Here is a 22,773-nt window from a genome sequence, read left to right as displayed (position 1 = left end):
AAGGATTTGGATAGGTTAGGTGAATGGGCTAGGGTTTGGCAGATGGAATTCAATGTTGCCAAGTGTGAGGCTATCTATTTTGGGAGGAATAACAGCAGAATGGATTATTATTTAAACGGTAAGATGTTAAAACATGCTGCTGTGCAGAGGGACCTGGGTGTGCTGGTGCACGAGTCGCAAAAAGTTGGTGCGCAGGTACAACAGGTGATTAAGAAGGCTAATTGAGTTTTCTCTTTCATTGCTAGAGGGATGGAGTTCAAGACTAGGGAGGTTATGCTGCAATTGTATAAGGTGTTAGTGAGGCCACACCTGGAGTATTGTGTTTAGTTTTGGTCTCCTTACCTGAGAAAGGACATATTGGCACTGGAGGGAGTGCAGAGGAGATTCACTAGGTTGATCCCAGAGTTGAGGGGATTAGATTATGACGAGAGGTTGAGTAGACTGGGACTGTACTCATTGGAGTTGAGAAGGATGCGGGGGGATCTTATTGAAACATATAAAATTATGAAGGGAATAGATAGGATAGATGCGGGCAGGTTGTTTCCACTGGTCGGGGAAAGCAGAACTAGGGGGCATAGCCTCAAAATAAGGGGACGTAGGTTTAGGACGGAATGTAGGAGGAACTTCTTCACCCAAAGGGTTGTGAATCTCTGGAATTCCTTGCCCAGTGAAGCAGTTGAGGCTCCTTCTTTAAACGTTTTTAAGAAAAAGATAGATACCTTTCTAAAGAATAAAGGGATTCGGGGATATGGTGTACGGGCCGGAGAGTGGAGCTGAGTCCACAAAGATCAGCCATGATCTCATTGAATGGCGGAGCAGGCTCGAGGGGCCAGATGGCCTACTCCTGCTCCTAGTTCTTATGTTCTTATGTATACAGGAACTTGTCAAATGCAGCATCTGGTTTAGGTTTACCTGTCATATAAAAACGACAGGTAAATCTCATCAATCACCCAGTAATGTACATATCTGCTTTAACATAGACCAGGCAGAAAGTGTATCATGCACACTCCAAATGGGACAAACAAGTGTAATAAACACAAGGCAAATGGACGATAGCAAATCCATGCAGCAGTACAAACGTGCCCAATATTGAAGGATGCAGAGGGAAGAGCATTCAGAATAACTCCCGTAACAGGACCAGTCTGACACCAGCAGGCTGGATGGTCACCCCATCCACTTTCACCAGTTCTCAGTGTCATAACCAGAGCTCACTGTGAAGCACAGGCCTGCAACTTGTGGTATACACAGGTGGCTTTCAAATGATCACCACAATCAAACTCCTGATTACGGGTCGGAAACAGAACAAGTGCCTTTGGGGCGAATGAAGCACAGAGTCCGATCTCATTCAGCTCTTTCATCTCACAATAAAGCTGTGACAGCAAAACCTGCCACCCGGAAAGTGACAACCTCTCAACATCATTGAAACGGTTTGAGGAAGGTGATACGCTGAGCGGTCTTTGGTGCAGGATCTATGTCAAGGGTACAGGTCCTAATATCTGTCATTGGGGAAGGTAATGGATGGTGTGACCCTGCCAGTACTGCATCAATGCTGCAAAAGGCACAGAATCCATTTCACCCCTCGACTCCTCTTCTTTATATTAAACCTCGATAAGTTGTCAAAAGCTTTTTGAAACCAAGACTCCAGCAGGAATGGCTACTGAATGAAAACTGTCTGAGTGAGATCTGACTGTGCCAATAGATTCAGACAGGCCTCGGCCCTTACACCTCAGCACCCGCATTTCCCTAAGGGACGCAGGACGTTCTCACCTGCTGGGAACAGACTCCGCTCAGATTGAACCCAGTACAAACAAAGCGACTTACCTGTTTGATGGGGATAGCTCGTCCACTCCCGATATTGTCTGTTTTACCATCGAGGCTTTTCTTGTCCTTGTCAGTGTCGCTGCCCTTTCGAGACTGAAGCGAAAGAAAGAATAACAGATTTTGTTTTCAAAATTGCTGAGAATCTCCTCCCCAAACACCCGCCCCACAAGGAATTCACCCCCCCAATCTCCTGTCCCACAAGGAATTAACCCCCCCCCCACCATCTCCTGTCCCACAAGGAATTCACCCATCCCCCCATCTCCAATCCCACAAGTAATTCACCCCCCCCCCAATCTCCAATCCCACAAAGAATTCACCCCCCCCCCAATCTCCAATCCCACAAGGAATTCACCCCCCCCCAATCTCCAATCCCACAAGGAATTCAACTCCCCCCCCCAATCTCCAATCCTACAAGGAATTCACCCCCCCCAATCTCCACCCACCCAATCTCCAATCCCACAAGGAATTCACCCCATCCCAATCTCCATCCCCACAAGGAATTCACCCCCGCAATCTCCAATCCCACAAGGAATCCAGCCCCACATCTCCAATCCCACAAGGAATTCACCCCGCCCCAATCTCCAATCCCACAAGGAATTCACCCTCCCCCCAATCTCCAATCCCACAAGGAATTCACCCTGCCCCAATCTCCAATCCCACAAGTATTTCACCCTCCCCCAATCTCCAATCCCACAAGGAATTCACCCTCCCCCCAATCTCCAATCCCACAAGGAATTCACCCTCCCCCAATCTCCAATCCCACAAGGAATTCACCCTGCCCCAATCTCCAATCCCACAAGTATTTCATCCTCCCCCCAATCTCCAATCCCACAAGTATTTCACCCTCCCCCCAATCTCCAATCCCACAAGTATTTCACCCTCCCCCCCAATCTCCAATCCCACAAGGAATTCACCCTCCCCCCAATCTCCAATCCCACAAGGAATTCACCCTGCCCCAATCTCCAATCCCACAAGGAATTCACCCCGCCCCAATCTCCAATCCCACAAGGAATTCACCCTCCCCCCCAATCTCCAATCCCACAAGGAATTCACCCCGCCCCAATCTCCAATCCCACAAGGAATTCACCCTCCCCCTAATCTCCAATCCCACAAGGAATTCACCCTCCCCAATCTCCTGTCCCACAAGGAATTCACCCTCACCCCAATCTCCTGCCCCACAAGGAATTCACCCCGCCCCAATCTCCAAGCCCACAAGGAATTCACCCCCCCCCCCTCCAATCTCCAATCCCACAAGGAATTCACCCTCACCCCAATCTCCTGGCCCACAAGGAATTCACCCCCCCATCTCCAATCCCACAAGGAATTCACCCTCCCCCCAATCTCCAATCACACAAGGAATTCACCCCCCCCAATCTCCAATCCCACAAGGAATTCACCCCCCATCTCCAATCCCACAAGGAATTCACCCCGCCCCAATCTCCAATCCCACAAGTATTTCACCCTCCCCCCAATCTCCAATCCCACAAGGAATTCACCCCCCCCCCAATCTCCAATCCCACAAGGAATTCACCCCCCCCCCCAATCTCCAATCCCACAAGGAATTCACCCTCCCCCTAATCTCCAATCCCACAAGGAATTCACCCTGCCCCAATCTCCAATCCCACAAGGAATTCACCCTCCCCCCAATCTCCAATCCCACAAGGAATTCACCCTCCCCCAATCTCCAATCCCACAAGTATTTCACCCTCCCCCCCCCAATCTCCAATCCCACAAGTATTTCACCCTCCCCCCAATCTCCAATCCCACAAGTATTTCACTCTCCCCCCCAATCTCCAATCCCACAAGGAATTCACCCTCCCCCAATCTCCAATCCCACAAGGAATTCACCCCGCCCCAATCTCCAATCCCACAAGTATTTCACCCTCCCCCCAATCTCCAATCCCACAAGGAATTCACCCCGCCCCAATCTCCAATCCCACAAGGAATTCACCCTCCCCCAATCTCCAATCCCACAAGGAATTCACCCCCCCCCAATCTCCAATCCCACAAGGAATTCACCCCCCCCCAATCTCCAATCCCACAAGGAATTCACCCTCCCCCCAATCTCCAATCCCACAAGGAATTCACCCCGCCCTAATCTCCAATCCCACAAGGAATTCACCCCCCCCCAATCTCCAATCCCACAAGGAATTCACCCCCCCCCAATCTCCAATCCCACAAGGAATTCACCCCGCCCCAATCTCCAATCCCACAAGGAATTCACCCTCCCCCAATCTCCAATCCCACAAGGAATTCACCCTCCCCCCAATCTCCAATCCCACAAGGAATTCACCCCGCCCTAATCTCCAATCCCACAAGGAATTCACCCCCCCCCAATCTCCAATCCCACAAGGAATTCACCCCCCCCCAATCTCCAATCCCACAAGGAATTCACCCCGCCCCAATCTCCAATCCCACAAGGAATTCACCCTCCCCCAATCTCCAATCCCACAAGGAATTCACCCCCCCCAATCTCCAATCCCACAAGGAATTCACCCCCCCCCAATCTCCAATCCCACAAGGAATTCACCCTCCCCCCAATCTCCAATCCCACAAGGAATTCACCCCGCCCTAATCTCCAATCCCACAAGAAATTCACCCCCCCCAATCTCCAATCCCACAAGGAATTCACCCCCCCCAATCTCCAATCCCACAAGGAATTCACCCCGCCCCAATCTCCAATCCCACAAGGAATTCACCCCCCCCCAATCTCCAATCCCACAAGGAATTCACCCCCCCCCACAAGGAATTCACCCCGCCCCAATCTCCAAGCCCACAAGGAATTCACCCCGCCCCAATCTCCAATCCCACAAGGAATTCACCCCGCCCCAATCTCCAATCCCACAAGGAATTCACCCTCCTCCAATCTCCAATCCCACAAGGAATTCACCCCCCCCAATCTCCAATCCCACAAGGAATTCACCCCCCCCCCAATCTCCAATCCCACAAGGAATTCACCCTCCCCCCAATCTCCAATCCCACAAGGAATTCACCCCGCCCTAATCTCCAATCCCACAAGGAATTCACCCCCCCCAATCTCCAATCCCACAAGGAATTCACCCCCCCCCAATCTCCAATCCCACAAGGAATTCACCCCGCCCCAATCTCCAATCCCACAAGGAATTCACCCCCCCCCAATCTCCAATCCCACAAGGAATTCACCCCCCCCCAATCTCCAATCCCACAAGGAATTCACCCCGCCCCAATCTCCAATCCCACAAGGAATTCACCCCCCCCAATCTCCAATCCCACAAGGAATTCACCCCGCCCCAATCTCCAATCCCACAAGGAATTCACCCCCCCCCAATCTCCAATCCCACAAGGAATTCACCCCCCCCCAATCTCCAATCCCACAAGGAATTCACCCCGCCCCAATCTCCAATCCCACAAGGAATTCACCCTCCCCCCAATCTCCAATCCCACAAGGAATTCACCCCCCCCACAAGGAATTCACCCCCTCCAATCTCCCCCTCCCCCACTGCCAAAGTTTTGAAATGTATGAACAGGATCTGGGTGTCGCTGGCTACTCCAGCATTTATTGAGGAGGTGGCGAGCTGCGTTCTTCAGTCGCTGCAGTCCCTGTTGTGTAGGTACGCCAAGAATGCTCCTGGTTGAACCTAAATCACGGGCACTCAGTTTAAAATGAGGGGAAAGATTCTCCGTTTAGGAGACTATGGGCGGGATTCTCCTGTTTTGGCGGCAGCCCGGGGGTTTCCCGACGACGTGGGGCTGCCCCACAATGGGAAACTCCATTGAAATGAAATGAAAATCACTTATTGTCACAAGTAGGCTTCAAATGAAGTTACTGTGAAAAGCCCCTAGTCGCCACATTCCGGCGCCTGTTCAGGGAGGCTGGAACGGGAATTGAACCGTGCTGCTGGCCTGCCTTGGTCTGCTTTAAAAGCCAGCGAGTTAGCTCTGTGCTAAAACAGTCCATTTTGACCTGCCGGCGAAACAGAGAATCCAGGCGGCCTGCTGAGCAGAAATGTGGCGCTGCGGGACGGAGAAACACGCCCTAGACTCTCCTGTTAGAGCTGGATTGCACCCAGTTTACCATCTCCCTGGGAGCGCAAACCAGTAACTGTTCCACACCAAATTCAGGGTGTGGAATGGGAGGGATTCCCAAGGACTCTCGCTGTCCAGCCATTTTGAGCGGGTGGCCCGATAGCGAGGACCCACGTGCGGCCGTCCAACCCCCTTCCCCCACCACAAGACTGCCTGGGTGTCTCATCCACCCCCACCCCCAAGTACAGGGGTGCCCTGACCCACTACCCCAGGGACCCCTGGAATAGGGAGACCCCCACAGGGACCCCTTTAATTGGGAGATCCTCTACTGGGACCTCCTATTCCAGGGAGCCCTGGGGAAGTTCCCCCATTACAGGGGTCCCTATGGGGGATTGGGGGGGGTGGGGGTTCTGGAAGATGAGACAAGGGGCACGCAGTGCATTGTGGGGACGGGTTCGGATGATCTCTAGCCAAATGGCCCAGGCACGGCGGATCTCGTGGTGGTGGATCTCGCAGTGGTGGATCGCGGTTGTGGACCTCGCGGTGGTGCACCTCGAGGTGGTGGACCTCGCGGTGGTGGACCTCACAGTCGTGGAAATCACGGTGGACCTCACGGCGGTGGACCTCGCGGCGGTGGACATCACGGTGGTGGACCTCGCGGCGGTGGACCTCACGGTGGACCTCGCGGCGGTGGACATCGCGGTGGTGGACGTCGTTGTGGTGGACCTTGTGGTGGTGGACCTTGTGGTGGTGGACCTCGCGGTGGTAGACCTCGCGGTGGTGGACCTCGCGGTGGTGGACGTCGTTGTGGTGGACCTCACAGTGGTGGACCTCGCGGTGGTGGGCCTCGCGGTGGTGGACCTCGTGGTGGTGGACCTCGTGGTGGTGGACCTCACAGTTGTGGACCTCGTGGCGGTGGACCTCGTGGTGGTGGACCTCATGTGGTGGATCTCGCGATGGTGGACCTCCTGCCGGTGAACCTCCTGGCAGTGGACCTCCTGGCGGTGGACCTCATGGTGGTGGACCTCGTGGTGGTGGCCCTCGCGGCGGAGGACCTCGTGATGGTGGCCCTCGTGGTGGTGGCCCTCGTGGTGGTGGCCCTCGCGGCGTTGGACCTCGTGTTGGTGGACTTCGCAGTGGTAGACCTCACGGTGGTGGACGTCGTGGTGGTGGACCTCACAGTGGTGGACCTCGCGGTGGTGGACGTCGTGGTGGTGGACCACGTGGCGGTGGACCACCTGGCGGTGGACCTCGCGGCGGTGGACCTCGTGGCGGTGGACCTCCTGCCGGTGGCCCTCGTGGCGGTGGACCTCGTGGCGGTGGATCTCGTGGCGGTGGACCTCCTGCCGGTGGCCCTCCTGCCGGTGGACCTCGCGGTGGTGGACATCCTGGCGGTGGACCTCGCGGTGGTGGACCTCGCGCTGGTGGACCTCGCGGTGGTGGACCTCGCGGTGGTGGACCTCGTGGTGGTGGCTCTCGTGGTGGTGGACATCGCGGTGGTGGACCTCGTGGTGGTGGACCGCGTGGCGGTGGACCTCGTGGTGGTGTATCTCGTGGTGGTGGACCTCCTGCCGGTGGCCCTCGCGGTGGTGGACCTCGTGGCAGTGGACATCCTGGTGGTGGCCCTCGCGGTGGTGGACCTCGCGGTGGTGGACCTCGCGGCGGTGGACCTCGTGGTGGTGGATCTCGTGGTGGTGGCTCTCGTGGTGGTGGCTCTCGTGGTGGTGGACCTCGTGGTGGTGGACCGCGTGGCGGTGGACCTCGTGGTGGTGTATCTCGTGGTGGTGGACCTCGCGGTGGTGGACCTCGCGGTGGTGGACCTCGCGGTGGTGGACCTCGTGGTGGTGGACCGCGTGGCGGTGGACCTCGTGGTGGTGTATCTCGTGGTGGTGGACCTCGCGGTGGTGGACCTCGCGGTGGTGGACCTCGCGGTGGTGGACCTCGCGGTGGTGGACCTCGCGGTGGTGGACCTCGCGGTGGTGGCTCTCGTGGTGGTGGCTCTCGTGGTGGTGGCTCTCGTGGTGGTGGACCTCGTGGTGGTGGACCGCGTGGCGGTGGACCTCGTGGTGGTGTATCTCGTGCTGGTGGACCTCGCGGTGGTGGACCTCGCGGTGGTGGACCTCGCGGTGGTGGCCCTCGTGGTGGTGGACCTCCTGGCGGTGGCCCTCGTGGCAGTGGCTCTCGTGGTGGTGGCTCTCGTGGTGGTGGAGCTCCTGGCGGTGGACCTCCTGCCGGTGGCCCTCGTGGTGGTGGACCTCGTGTCGGTGGACCTCGTGGTGGTGGACCTCGTGATGGTGGCTCTCGTGGTGGTGGACCTCCTGGCGGTGGACCTCCTGCCGGTGGCCCTCGTGGCGGTGGACCTCGTGGCGGTGGAAATCCTGGCGGTGGACCTCGCGGTGGTGGACCTCCTGGCGGTGGACCTCGCGGCGGTGGACCTCGTGGCGGTGGACCTCCTGGCGGTGGACCTCGTGGTGGTGGCCCTCGTGGCGGTGGACCTCGTGGCGGTGGAGCTCCTGCCGGTGGACCTCGTGGCGGTGGCCCTCGTGGAGGTGGACCTCGCGATGGTGGACCTCGCGATGGTGGACCTCGTGGCGGTGGACCTCGTGGTGGTGGCTCTCGTGGTGGTGGCACTCGTGGTGGTGGACCTCGCGGTGGTGGACCTCGCGATGGTGGACCTCGCGATGGTGGACCTCATGGCGGTGGACCTCGTGGTGGTGGACCTCGTGGTGGTGGACCTCGTGGCGGTGGCCCTCGTGGCGGTGGACCTCGTGGTGGTGGACCTCCTGGCGGTGGACATCCTGGCGGTGGACATCGCGGTGGTGGACCTCGTGGTGGTGGCCCTCGTGGCGGTGGACCTCGTGGTGGTGGCCCTCGTGGTGGTGGACCTCGTGGCGGTGGCCCTCGTGGCGGTGGACCTCCTGGCGGTGGACATCCTGGCGGTGGAGCTCCTGGCGGTGGACCTCGTGGTGGTGGACCTCGTTGCGATGGACCTCGTGGCGGTGGCTCTCGTGGTGGTGGCTCTCGTGGTGGTGACCCTCATGGTGGTGACCCTCGTGGTGGTGGACCTCGCGGTGGTGTACCTCGTGGCGGTGGAGCTCCTGGCGGTGGACCTCGTGGTGGTGGACCTCGTGGTGGTGGCCCTCGTGGTGGTGGACCTCCTGACGGTGGACCTCGTGGTGGTGGACCTCCTGGTGGTGGCCCTCGTGGTGGTGGACCTCCTGGCGGTGGCCCTCGTGGCAGTGGCTCTCGTGGTGATGGCCCTCGTGTTGGTGGACCTCGTGGCGGTGGAGCTCCTGGCGGTGGACCTCGTGGTGGTGGACCTCGTGGTGGTGGACCTCGTGGTGGTGGCCCTCATGGTGGTGGCCCTCATGGTGGTGGACCTCCTGACGGTGGACCTCGTGGTGGTGGACCTCCTGGTGGTGGCCCTCGTGGTGGTGGCCCTCATGGTGGTGGACCTCCTGACGGTGGACCTCGTGGTGGTGGACCTCCTGGTGGTGGCCCTCGTGGTGGTGGACCTCGTGGTGGGCCAAGAGGGCACAGTTACCCCATTGGCTCACCGCAAGGTCCACCACACCAGGGACACATTGGTAGAGACCACAAGGGATCCGCACTGACATGATTCCCGCCCTGGGGACTGGAGAATCACAGGCGCCGGAGTATGGGGCGCCGGGCCCGCTAAATGGATGCCAATGGGTCATTTGCATATCCCCCCGTTAGCGGGCATCGTGACCAGGTTCCCGCCACCAGCGGGGAGCGGGCTGGAGCACCGTGATCGGGTCGACACCCAGCATTTATCCCAATGCCCAATTATCCGTCTGGCTGACTCGGGATGGAGAATCCGTCCAAGCAGTCTTCCATTTAAAACAGATATAATTAGAAACTTACTGTCTTATCCAGAGAGCAGTGAGGCTGGGGCATTGGATATATTAAAAAGCTGCATTAGACAGATTATTGATCAACAAAGGAGGCTAAGAGTATGGGGGTATGCAGGAAAGTAGATTTGAAGCCACAATTAGTTCAGTAATGATCTTACAGAAGGTGGTACAGGCCTGAGGCCTACTTCTGGTCCTATTTTTTATGTTTTTATATTCTCCCAAGTTTGAAGTTCATCCATTCACTGCATACAAAACAAAATAGGCCCTTTTTATTAGATTTTTAGTCCTCAGGATATGGCCTGTAGCAAAGCCTGCATTTATTGCCCATGCCGGGCTACTCTGAGAAGCTGATTTGATGCAACCAAGTGACTGATTGGGCCTCTTCGAGAGGCAAATAAACATCAGCAGTGCTGGTGTGAGACTGGAGTCACAAAAAGGCCGGAATGGGTGAGGACAGAGGACAGAGTGAACCAGGTGGTTTTCAGGATAATCTGAAAACAGAACGATCACTTTTACTGATCCCAGCATTTTACTTCCAGATTTATTACATGGAGTTTGAATTCTCAAGCTGATCTGGTTGGATTTGAACTCACTTTTTCTGGATTATTAGTCCAGGAACATAACCATTACACGTGTGAAAATGAAAAAATGAAACGAAAATCGCTTATTGTCACAGGTAGGCTTCAAATGAAGTTACTGTGAAAAGGCCCTAGTCGCCACATTCCGGCGCCTGTTCGGGGAGGCTGGTACGGGAATTGAACCCACGCTGCTGGCCTGCCTTGGTCTGCTTTCAAAGCCAGCCCCTGGTGTGAGAGAATGGACTGGATTGGATTTGTTTATTGTCACATGTACGGAGGTACAGTGCAAAGTATTGTTCTGCGAGCAGTCCAGACAGATTGTTCCATAATCATAGGACATACATAAATACACAGTGTAAATACATCAACGCAGACATCGGGTGAAGCATACAGGAGTGTAGTACTACTCAGTAGAGAAGGTGTGTGAAGAGATCAGATCAGTCCATAAGAGGGTCATTCAGGAGTCTGGTAACAGCGGGGAAGAAGCTGTTTTTAAATCTGTTTTTGAATGGAATGTAGAACCTCAGACAATTCAAATGCAATTATCTGAGGTACTTATTGTTGACAGCAGGAGTGCTAATGGATGTGGAGAAGGGTTTAAAAGAGTTTGATGTTGTTGGATTGGGTGGGTCTCTGCTCTATTGCTCGTCCCGTGTTTGTCATGAATCTAGAACAAAGAACAAAGAAAAGTACAGCACAGGAACAGGCCCTTTGGCCATCCAAGCCTGTGCCAACCATGCTGCCCATCTAAACTAAAATCTTCTACACTTCCGGTGCCCATATCCCTCTATTCCCATCCTATTCATGTATTTGTCAAGATGTTCCTTAAATGTCACTATCGTCCCTGCTTCCACCACCTCCTCCGGCAGCGAGTTCCAGGCACCCACTACCCTCTGCGTAAAAAACTAGCCTCGTACATCTCCTCTAAACAAAGAACAAAGAAATGTACAGCACAGGAACAGGCCCTTCGGCCCTCCAAGCCCATGCCGACCATGCTGCCCGACTAAACTACAATCTTCTACACTTTCTGGGTCCGTATCCCTCTATTCCCATCCTATTCATGTATTTGTCAAGATGCCCCTTAAATGTCACTATCGTCCCTGCTTCCACTACCTCCTCCGGTAGCGAGTTCCAGGCACCCACTACCTTCTGTGTAAAAAGACTTGCCTCGTACATCTACTCTAAACCTTGCCCCTCTCACCTTGAACCTATGCCCCCTAGTAATTGACCCCTCTACCCTGGGGAAAAGTCTCTGACTATCCACTCTGTCTATGCCCCTCATAATTTTGTAGACCTCTATCGGGTCGCCCCTCAACCTCCGTCATTCCAGTGAGAACAAACCAAGTTTATTGAACCCCTAAATGACGTAATAAAGATTTGTCTGTCTATATCCTTCTTCCTTTCCAAAATAATTATCAGGCAAGATTGAACAGACTGGGACTGTTTTCCCAATGAAAAGACTGAGGGGTGGCCTGATTGAGGTCTTTAAAGTTGTGGAAAGATCCAATAGGGTGGAGGTAGAGAAGGTGTTTCTACTTGTGGGGGAACCAGATCAATTCACCTGTAGATTTGTACGCCCACTGATGTCAGATGTCTCGATGGGAGAGCATTTCGGGGACAGTGACCACAACTTCTTGACCTCGGGCAACATGGTAGCACAAGTTGATAGCACCGTGGCGTCACAGCGCCAGGGTCCCATGTTCGATTCCCCGCTGGGTCACTGTCTGTGCGGAGTCTGCACGTTCTCCCCGTGTCTGTGTGGGTTTCCTCCGGGTGCTCCGGTTTCCTCCCACAGCCTAAAGACGTGCAGGTTAGGTGGATTGGCCATGATAAATTGCCCTTCGTGTCCAAAAAGGTGAGGAGGGATTATTGGGTTACGGGGTAGGGTGGAAGTGAGGGCTTAAGTGGGTGGGTGCAGATGGGCCGAATGGCCTCCTTCTGCACTGTGTGTTCTATGTTTACCATAGTCAGAGAGAGGAATAGGAACAGACAGTATGGAAAGGTATTCAATTGGAGGAAGGGAAATTATACTGCTATGAGACAGGAACTGAGGAGCATAAAGTGGGAACAATTGTTCTTGGGGAAATGCACAACAGTAATGTGGGGGTTGTTTAAGGAGCACTTGCTGCGAGTGCTGGATAGTTTTGTCCCACTGAGACGAGGAAGGAATGGTAAGGTGAAGGAGTCTTGGATGACAAGAGAAGTGGAGCTTCTAGTCAAAAAGAAGAAGGAAGCTTACTTAAGTTTGAGGAAGCAAGGATCTGGCACGGCTCTAGAGGGTTACAAGGTAGCCAGGAAGGAACTCAAAACTGGACTGAGGAGAGCTAGAAGGGGACATGAAAAAGCCCTGGCGGGAAGGGTTAGGGAAAACCCAAACGTTCTACACTTAAGTGAGGATGACTAGAGTGAGAGTAGGGCCGATCAGGGATAGTGGAGGGAACTTGTGCCTAGAGTCTGAGGAGGTAAGGGAGGCCCTAAATGAATATTTTGTTTCTGTATTCCCTAGAGAGAGGGACCTTGTTGCTCAGGAGAACAGTGTGAACCAGATTAATAGACTCGAACAGGTTGATATTAAGAAGGAGGGTGTGCTGGAAATTTTGAAAAGCATCAGGATAGGTAAGTCCCCTGGGCCTGATGGGATATACCCAAGGTTAATACGGGAAGCGAGGGAGGAGATTGCTGAGCCGTTGGCGATGATCTTTGCGTCCTCACTCTCCACTGGAGTAGTACCGGATGATTGGAGGGAAGCGAATGTTGTTCCCCTGTTCAAGAAAGGGAATAGGGAAATCCCTGGGAATTACAGACCCATCAGTCTTACGTCTGTGGTGAGCAAAATATTGGAAAGGGTTCTGAGAGATAGGGTTTATGATTATTTAGAAAAACATAGTTTGATTAAAGATAGTCAGCATGGCTTTGTGAGGGGCAGGTCATGCCTCACAAGTCTCATTGAATTCTTTGAGGATGTGACGAGACACATTGATGAAGGTCGGGCAGTGGATGTGGTGTATATGGATTTCAGTAAGGCATTTGATAAGGTTTCCCACAGTAGGCTCATTCAGAAAGTCAGGGGGCATGGTATAAAGGAAAATTTGGCTGTCTGGATACAGAATTGGCTGGCCGAAAGAAGACAGCGATTGTTAGTGGATGGAAAATATTCCGCCTGGAGGTCGGTGAGCAGTGGTGTCCCGCAGGGATCTGTTCTGGGACCTCTGCTCTTTGTGGTTTTTATAAATGACTTGGATGAGGAAGTGGAAGGGTGGGTTAGTAATTTTGCCAATGACACGAAGGTTGGTGGAGTTGTAGATAGTGTCGAGGGCTGTTGCAGGTTCCAACAGGACATTGACAGGATGCAGAGCTGGGCTGAGAAGTGGCAGATGGAGTTCAACCTTGATGAATGTGAAATGATTCATTTTGGAAGGTCGAATTTGAATGCTGAATACAGGGTTAAAAGCAGGATTTTTGGAAGTGTGGAGGAACAGAGGGATCTGAATTCTGAGGGATCTTGACTCCTAAACGACCCTCTTATGGACTGACCTCATTAACACTACACCCTGTATACTTCACCAGACGCCAGTGTTTATGTAGTTGTACTGTGTACCTTGTGTTGCCCTATTATGTATTTTCTTTTCTTTTCATGTACTTAATGATCTGTTGAGCTGCTCCCAGATACATAATTTTCACTATATCTCGGTACACGTGACAATAAACAAAATCCAATCCAATCCAATCTTGGGGTCCACGTACATAGATCCCTCAAAGTTGGCACCCAGGTTGATAGGGTTGTTAAGAAGGCGTATGGTGTGTTAGCTTTCATTAACAGGGGGATTGAGTTTAAGAGCCGCGAGGTGTTGCTGCAGCTTTATAAAACTCTAGTTAGACCACACTTGGAATATTGTGTCCAGTTCTGGTCACCTCATTATAGGAAGGATGTGGATGCTTTGGAGAGGGTGCAGAGGAGATTTACCAGGATGCTGCCTGGACTGGAGGGCATGTCTTATGAAGAACGATTGAGGGAGCTAGGGCTTTTCTCACTGGAGCGAAGAAGGAAGAGAGGTGACTTGATAGAGGTGTACAAGGTGATGAGAGACATGGATAGAGTGGATAGCCAGAGACTTTTCCCCAGGGTGGAAATGGCTGTCACGAGGGGACATAATTTTAAGGTGATTGGAGGAGGGTATAGGGGAGATGTCAGAGGTTCTTTACACAGAGGGTGGTGGGTGTGTGGAATCACCGCCAGAGGAGGTGGTGGAGTCAGAGTCATTCGGGACATTTAAGCGACTCTTGGACAGGCACATGGACAGCAGTAAATTGAAGGGGTGTAGGTTAGGTTGATCTTAGATTAGGGTAAATGGTCGGCACAACATCGCGGGCCGAAGGGCCTGTACTGTGCTGTACTGATCTATTTCTATCTCAACACACATTACAGCCAATGAAGTGCATTTTGAAGCGTAGTTACTGTTGTAATGTAGGAAATGTGGCAGCAAAATCTGTGCGCAGCAAGTTCCCACAATGTGGTGATGAGCAGGCTTTCGTAATGTTGATTCAGGGACAAAGATTGCCTAAGGGCTGGGGAGAACTCCCTTCCTCTTTTTCGGAACAGAGCCAGGTGATTGTTTACATCCACCCAAACTGGCAGGTGGGACCTCGGTTTAGCATTTCATCTAAAAGACAATACCGCCAATAGTGCAGCGCTCCCTCAGCACTGCCAACAATGCAGCACTCCCTCAGCACTGCCCAAGTGCAGCACTCCCTCAGCACCGCCAACAATGCAGCACTCCCTCAGCACCGCCAATAGTGCAGCGCTCCCTCAGCACTGCCAACAATGCAGCACTCCCTCAGCATCGCCCAAGTGCAGCACTCCCTCAGCACCGCCAACAATGCAGCACTCCCTCAGCACTGCCCAAGTGCAGCACTCCCTCAGCACCGCCAACAATGCAGCACTCCCTCAGCACTGCCCAAGTGCAGCACTCCCTCAGCACCGCCAACAATGCAGCACTCCCTCAGCACCGCCAATAGTGCAGCACTCCCTCGGCACTGCCAACAATGCAGCACTCCCTCAGCATCGCCCAAGTGCAGCACTCCCTCAGCACCGCCAACAATGCAGCACTCCCTCAGCCCTGCCCAAGTGCAGCACTCCCTCAGCACCGCCAACAATGCAGCACTCCCTCAGCATCGCCCAAGTGCAGCACTCCCTCAGCACCGCCAACAGTGCAGCACTCCCTCAGCACCGCCAACAGTGGAGCACTCCCTCAGCACCGCCAACAGTGCAGCACTCCCTCAGCACCGCCAACAGTGCAGCACTCCCTCAGCACCGCCAACAATGCAGCACTCCCTCAGCATCGCCCAAGTGCAGCACTCCCTCAGCACCGCCAACAGTGCAGCACTCCCTCAGCACCGCCAACAGTGGAGCACTCCCTCAGCACCGCCAACAATGCAGCACTCCCTCAGCATCGCCCAAGTGCAGCACTCCCTCAGCACCGCCAACAGTGCAGCACTCCCTCAGCACCGCCAACAGTGGAGCACTCCCTCAGCACCGCCAACAGTGCAGCACTCCCTCAGCACCGCCAACAGTGCAGCACTCCCTCAGCACCGCCAACAGTGCAGCACTCCCTCAGCACTGCCAACAATGCAGCACTCCCTCAGCACTGCCCAAGTGGAGCACTCCCTCAGCACCGCCAACAATGCAGCACTCCCTCAGCACCGCCAACAATGAGGCACTCCCTCAGCATCGCCCAAGTGCAGCGCTCCTTCAGCACCGTCTACAGTGCAGCACTCCCTCAGCACCAACAATGCAGCACTCCCTCAGCACCGCCAACAGTGCAGCACTCCCTCAGCACCGCCAACAGTGCAGCACTCCCTCAGCACCACCAACAGTGCAGCACTCCCTCAGCACCGCCAACAGTGCAGCACTCCCTCAGCACCGTCTACAGTGCAGCACTCCCTCAGCACCGCCTGCAGTGCAGCACTCCCTCAGCACCGCCTGCAGTGCAGCACTCCCTCAGCACCGCCCAAGTGCAGCACTCCCTCAGCACCACCAACAGTACAGCACTCCCTCAGCACCGTCAACAATGCAGCAGCTCCCTCAGCACTGCAAACTATGCAGGACTCCCTCAGCACCACCAACAGTACAGCACTCCCTCAGCACCGCCAACAGTGCAGCACTCCCTCAGCACCGCCAACAGTGCAGCACTCCCGCATAACCGCCTACAGTGCAGCACTCCCTCAGCACTGCCAACAATGCAGCACTCCCTCAGCACCGCCAACAGTGCAGCTCCCTCAGCAGTGCCAACAATGCAGCACTCCCTCAGCACCGCCAACAGTGCAGCACTCCCTCAGCACCGCCCAAGTGCAGCACTCCCTCAGCACCACCAACAGTACAGCACTCCCTCAGCACCGTCAACAATGCAGCAGCTCCCTCAGCACTGCAAACTGTGCAGCACTCCCTCAGCACCACCAACAGTACAGCACTCCCTCAGCACCGCCTACAGTGCGGAACTCCCTCAGCACCGCCAACAGTGCAGCACTCCCGCATAACCGCCTACAGTGCAGCACTCCCTCAGCACCGCCAACAGTGCAGCACTCCCTCAGCACCGCCAACAATGCAGCACTCCCTCAGCACCGCCAACAGTGCAGCTCCCTCAGCAGTGCCAACAATGCAGCACTCCCTCAGCACCGCCAACAGTGCAGCACTCCCTCAGCACTGCCAAAAATGCAGCACTCCCTCAGCACCGCCAACAGTGCAGCACTCCCTCAGCACCGCCAACAGTGAAGCACTCCCTCAGCACCGCCAACAGTGCAGCACTCCCTCAGCATCGCCAACAATGCAGCACTCCCTCAGCACCACCAACAGTACAGCACTCCCTCAGCACCGCCTACAGTGCGGCACTCCCTCAGCACCGACAACAGTGCAGCACTCCCTCAGCACCGCCTACAGTGTGGCACTCCCTCAGCACCGCCAACAGTGCAGCACTCCCTCAGCACCGCCTACAGTGCAGCACTCCCTCAGCACCGCCAACAGTGCAGCTCTCCCTCAGCACCACCAACAGTACTGCACTCTCTCAGCACCGCCTACAGTGCAGCACTCCCTCAGCACCTCCAATAATGCAGCACTCCCTCAGCACCGCCAACAGTGCAGCACTCCCTCAGCACCGCCAACAATGCAGCACTCCCTCAGCACCGCCAACTGTGCAGTACTCCCTCAGCACTGCCTAACTGCAGCACTCCCTCAGCACCGCCTACAGTGCAGCACTCACTCAGCACCGCCAACAATGCAGCACTCCCTCAGCACCGCCAACAGTGTAGCACCTCCTCCGCACCGCCAACAGTGCAGAACTCCGTCAGCACCGCCAACAGTGCAGAACTCCATCAGCACTGCCACCATGCAGCACTCCCTCAGCACCGTCAACAATGGAGCAGCTCCCTCAGCACTGCAAACTGTGCAGCACTCCCTCAGCACCGTCTACAGTGCAGCACGCCCTCAGCACCACCAACAATGCAGCACTCCCTCAGCACCACCAACAGTACAGCACTCCCTCAGCATCGCCCAAGTGCAGCATTCCCTCAGCACCGTCTACAGTGTAACACTCCCTCAGCACCGCCAACAATGCAGCACGCCCTCAGCACCGCCAACAGTGCAGCACTCCCTCAGCACCGCCAATAGTGCAGCGCTCCCTCAGCACCTCCAATAATGCAGCACTCCCTCAGCACCGCCAACAATGCAGCACTCCCTCAGCACCGCCAACAATGCAGCACGCCCTCAGCAACGCCAACAATGCAGCACGCCCTCAGCACCGCCAACAGTGCGGCACTCCCTCAGCAGTGCCAACAGTGCGGCACTCCCTCAGCACCGCCAACAGTGCAGCACTCCCTCAGCACCGCCAACAATGCAGCACGCCCTCAGCATCACCAACAGTGCAGCACTCCCTCAGCACCGCCAAGAGTGCAGCGCTCCCTCAGCACCTCCAATAATGCAGCAGTCCCTCAGCACCGCCAACAATGCAGCACTCCCTCAGCACCGCCAATAGTGCTGCACCCCCTCAGCACCGTCAACAATGCACCGTCAACAATGCAGCACTTCCTCAGCAACGCCTAAGTGCAGCACTCCCTCAGCATCGCCTAAGTGCAGCACTCCCTCAGCACCGCCCAAGTGCAGCACTCCCTCAGCACCGCCAACAATGCAGCACTCCCTCAGCACCGTCAACAATGCAGCAGCTCCCTCAGCACTGCAAACTGTGCAGCACTCCCTCAGCACCACCAACAGTACAGCACTCCCTCAGCACCGCCAACAGTGCAGCACTCCCTCAGCACCGCCCAAGTGCTGCACTCCCTCAGCACCGCCAACAATGCAGCACTCCCTCAGCACCGTCAACAATGCAGCAGCTCCCTCAGCACTGCAAACTGTGCAGCACTCCCTCAGCACCGCCAACAGTGGTAGCACTCCCTCAGCACCGCCAACAGTGCAGCACTCCCTCAGCACCGCCTAAGTGCAGCACTCCCTCAGCACCGCCTACAGTGCAGCACTCCCTCAGCACCGCCAACAATGCAGCACTCCCTCAGCACCGCCAACAATGCAGCACTCCCTCAGCACCGCCTAAGTGCAGCACTCCCTCAGCACCGCCTACAGTGCAGCACTCCCTCAGCACCGCCAACAATGCAGCACTCCCTCAGCACCGCCAACAGTGTAGCACTCCCTCAGCACCGTCAACAGTGCAGAACTCCCTCAGCACCGCCAACAATGCAGCACTCCATCAGCACCGCCAACAATGCAGCACTCCCTCAGCACCGCCAACAATGCAGCACTCCCTCAGCACCGCCTAAGTGCAGCACTCCCTCAACACCTCCAACAATGCAGCACTCTCTCAGCACCGCCAACAGTGCAGCACTCCCTCAGCACCGCCAACAGTGCAGCACTCCCTCAGCACCGCCAACAATGCAGCACTCCCTCAGCACCAACAGTGCAGCACTCCCTCACACTGCCAACTGTTCAGCACTCCCTCAGTACTGCCAACAGTGCAGCACTCCCTCAGCACCGTCAACAATGCAGCACTCCCTCACACTGCCAACAGTGCAGCACTCCCTCACACTGCCAACAGTGCAGCAGCCCCTCAGCACCGTCAAGAATGCAGCAGCTCCCTCAGCACTGCAAACTGTGCAGCAGTCTCTCAGTACTGCCAACAGTGCAGCACTCCCTCAGCACCGTCAACAATGCAGCACTCCCTCACACTGCCAACAGTGCAGCACTCCCTCACACTGCCAACAGTGCAGCACTCCCTCGGCACCGTCAAGAATGCAGCAGCTCCCTCAGCACTGCAAACTGTGCAGCAGTCTCTCAGCACTGTCAACAGTGCAGCACTCTCTCAGCACTGCCAACAGTGCAGCACTCCCTCAGCACTGCCAACAGTGCAGCACTTCCTCAGCATCACCAACTCTCCGGCACTCTCTCAGCACCGCCTACAGTGCAGCACTCCCTCAGCACCGCCATCAGTGCAGCACTCCCTCAGCACCGCCAACAGTGCAGCACTCCTTCAGCACAGCCAACAGTGCGGCACTCCCTCAGCACTGACAACAGTGCAGTACTCCCTCAGCACCGCCAACAGTGCGGCACACCCTCAGCACCGCCAACAGTGCAGCACTCCCTCAGCACCGTCAACAATGCAGCACTCCCTCAGCACTGCCAACAGTGCAGCACTCCCTCAGCACCGCCAACAATGCAGCACTTCCTAAGCTCCGCCAACAGTGCAGCACTGCCTCAGCACCGCCAACAGTGAAGCACTCCCTCAGCACCGCCAACTGTGCAGCACTCCCTCAGCACCGCCAACAATGCAGCACTCCCTCAGCACCGCCAACAATGCAGCACTTCCTCAGCACCGCCAACAGTGCAGCTCCCTCAGCAGTGCCAACAGTGCAGCACTCCCTCAGCACCGCCAACAGTGCAGCACTCCCTCAGCATCACCAACTCTCCGGCACTCTCTCAGCACCGCCTACAGTGCAGCACTCCCTCAGCACTGCCAACAGTGCAGCACTCCCTCAGCACCGCCAACAGTGCAGCACTCCTTCAGCACAGCCAACAGTGCGGCACTCCCTCAGCACTGACAACAGTGCAGTACTCCCTCAGCACCGCCAACAGTGCAGCTCCCTCAGCACCGCCAACAGTGCGGCACACCCTCAGCACCGCCAACAGTGCAGCACTCCCTCAGCACCGTCAACAATGCAGCACTCCCTCAGCACCGCCAACAGTGCAGCACTCCCTCAGCACCGCCAACAGTGCAGCACTCCCTCAGCACTGCCAACAGTGCAGCACTCCCTCAGCACCGCCAACAATGCAGCACTTCCTAAGCTCCGCCAACAGTGCAGCACTGCCTCAGCACCGCCAACAGTGAAGCACTCCCTCAGCACCGCCAACTGTGCAGCACTCCCTCAGCACCGCCAACAATGCAGCACTCCCTCAGCACCGCCAACAATGCAGCACTTCCTCAGCACCGCCAACAGTGCAGCTCCCTCAGCAGTGCCAACAGTGCAGCACTCCCTCAGCACCGCCAACAGTGCAGCACTCCCTCAGCATCGCCAACAGTGCAGCACTCCCTCAGCACCGCCAACAGTGCAGCACTCCCTCAGCAGCGCCAACAGTGCAGCACTCCATCAGCACCGCCAACAGTGCAGCATTCCCTCAGCACCGTCAACAATGCAGCACTCCCTCAGCACCGCCAACAGTGCAGCTCCCTCAGCAGTGCCAACAGTGCAGCACTCCCTCAGCACCGCCAACAGTGCAGCACTGCCTCAGCACCGCCAACAGGGAAGCACTCCCTCAGCACCGCCAACAGTGCGGCACTCCCTCAGCACTGACAACAGCGCAGTACTCCCTCAGCACCGCCAACTGTGCAGCACTCCCTCAGCACCGCCAACAATGCAGCACTCCCTCAGCACCGCCAACAATGCAGCAATTCCTCAGCACCGCCAACAGTGCAGCTCCCTCAGCAGTGCCAACAGTGCAGCACTCCCTCAGCACCGCCAACAGTGCAGCACTCCCTCAGCACCGCCAACAGTGCAGTACTCCTTCAGCACCGCCAACAGTGCAGCACTCCCTCAGCAGCGCCAACAGTGCAGCATTCCATCAGCACCGCCAACAGTGCAGCACTCCCTCAGCACCGTCAACAATGCAGCACTCCCTCAGCACCGCCAACAGTGCAGCTCCCTCAGCAGTGCCAACAGTGCAGCACTCCCTCAGCACCGCCAACAGTGCAGCACTGCCTCAGCACCGCCAACAGTGAAGCACTCCCTCAGCACCGCCAACAGTGCGGCACTCCCTCAGCACTGACAACAGTGCAGTACTCCCTCAGCACCGCCAACTGTGCAGCACTCCCTCAGCACCACCAACAATGCAGCACTTCCTCAGCACCGCCAACCGTGCAGCTCCCTCAGCAGTGCCAACAGTGCAGCGCTCCCTCAGCACCGCCAACAGTGCAGCACTCCCTCAGCCCGGTCAACAATGCGGCACTCCCTCAGCACCGCCAACAGTGCGGCACTGCCTCAGCACCGCCAACAGTGCGGCACTCCCTCAGCACCGCCAACAATGCGGCACTCCCTCAGCACTGACAACAGTGCAGCACTCCCTCAGCACCGCCCAAGTGCAGCACTCCCTCAGCACCGCCAACAGTGCAGCTCCCTCAGCACCGCCAACAGTGCGGCACTGCCTCAGCACCGCCAACAGTGCAGCACTCCCTCAGCACCGCCAACAGTGCAGCTCCCTCAGCACCGCCAACTGTGCAGCACTCCCTCAGCACCGCCAACAATGCAGCACTTCCTCAGCACCGCCAACAGTGCAGCTCCCTCAGCACCGCCAACAGTGCAGCACTGCCTCAGCACCGCCAACAGTGCAGCACTGCCTCAGCACCGCCAACAGTGCGGCACTGCCTCAGCACCGCCAACAGTGCGGCACTGCCTCAGCACCGCCAACAGTGCGGCACTCCCTCAGCACCGCCAACAGTGCGGCACTCCCTCAGCACTGACAACAGTGCAGTACTCCCTCAGCACCGCCAACAGTGCGGCACTCCCTCAGCACCGCCAACAGTGCGGCACTCCCTTAGCACCGCCAATAGTGCAGCGCTCCCTCAGCACCGCCAACAGTGCAGCACTGCCTCAGCACCGCCAACAGTGCGGCACTCCCTCAGCACCGCCAACAGTGCAGCACTGCCTCAGCACCGCCAACAGTGCGGCACTCCCTCAGCACCGCCAATAGTGCAGCGCTCCCTCAGCACTGCACAGCAGTGTCAGCCTGCAACTCGGTACTCAAGTCCTGAGATGGACCTGAAGCTGGTGGCTTGTGACTTCAAAGGAAATGTGCTCCCACTGGTGCCACAGCCGGTGTGTCTCAGCATTAATAAACCCAACAGGCAAGTCAGGAGCAGCTTCATCCACCAGAGGGCCTGTGTATGACCAGTCAACAGGAGGGCGATTTCAGCCAGAGTATTGAGAAATGGGAGCTGAGTGGCAAAGTG

General features: G+C 56.3%; 1 protein-coding gene across 2 annotated transcripts in view; it reads right to left on the bottom strand.

Moving 5' to 3' along the window:
* The window catches only part of agap3 (ArfGAP with GTPase domain, ankyrin repeat and PH domain 3), a 1,400,505-nt gene that overhangs the window by 707,677 nt on the left and 670,055 nt on the right, over window positions 1–22,773 (bottom strand). For both annotated transcript variants that reach the window (XM_072468572.1, XM_072468571.1), the window contains exon 9: window positions 1,822–1,914. In XM_072468572.1, coding sequence (XP_072324673.1) covers window positions 1,822–1,914 — 93 coding nt within the window. The remainder of the gene's footprint in view (window positions 1–1,821; window positions 1,915–22,773) is intronic.

This window comes from Scyliorhinus torazame, chromosome 11 (genome assembly GCF_047496885.1).
Source record: "Scyliorhinus torazame isolate Kashiwa2021f chromosome 11, sScyTor2.1, whole genome shotgun sequence".
Lineage (NCBI taxonomy): Eukaryota > Metazoa > Chordata > Chondrichthyes > Carcharhiniformes > Scyliorhinidae > Scyliorhinus > Scyliorhinus torazame.
The sequence above is the reverse complement of the archived record's forward strand: the minus strand, read 5'-3'. Positions and strand labels throughout refer to the sequence as shown.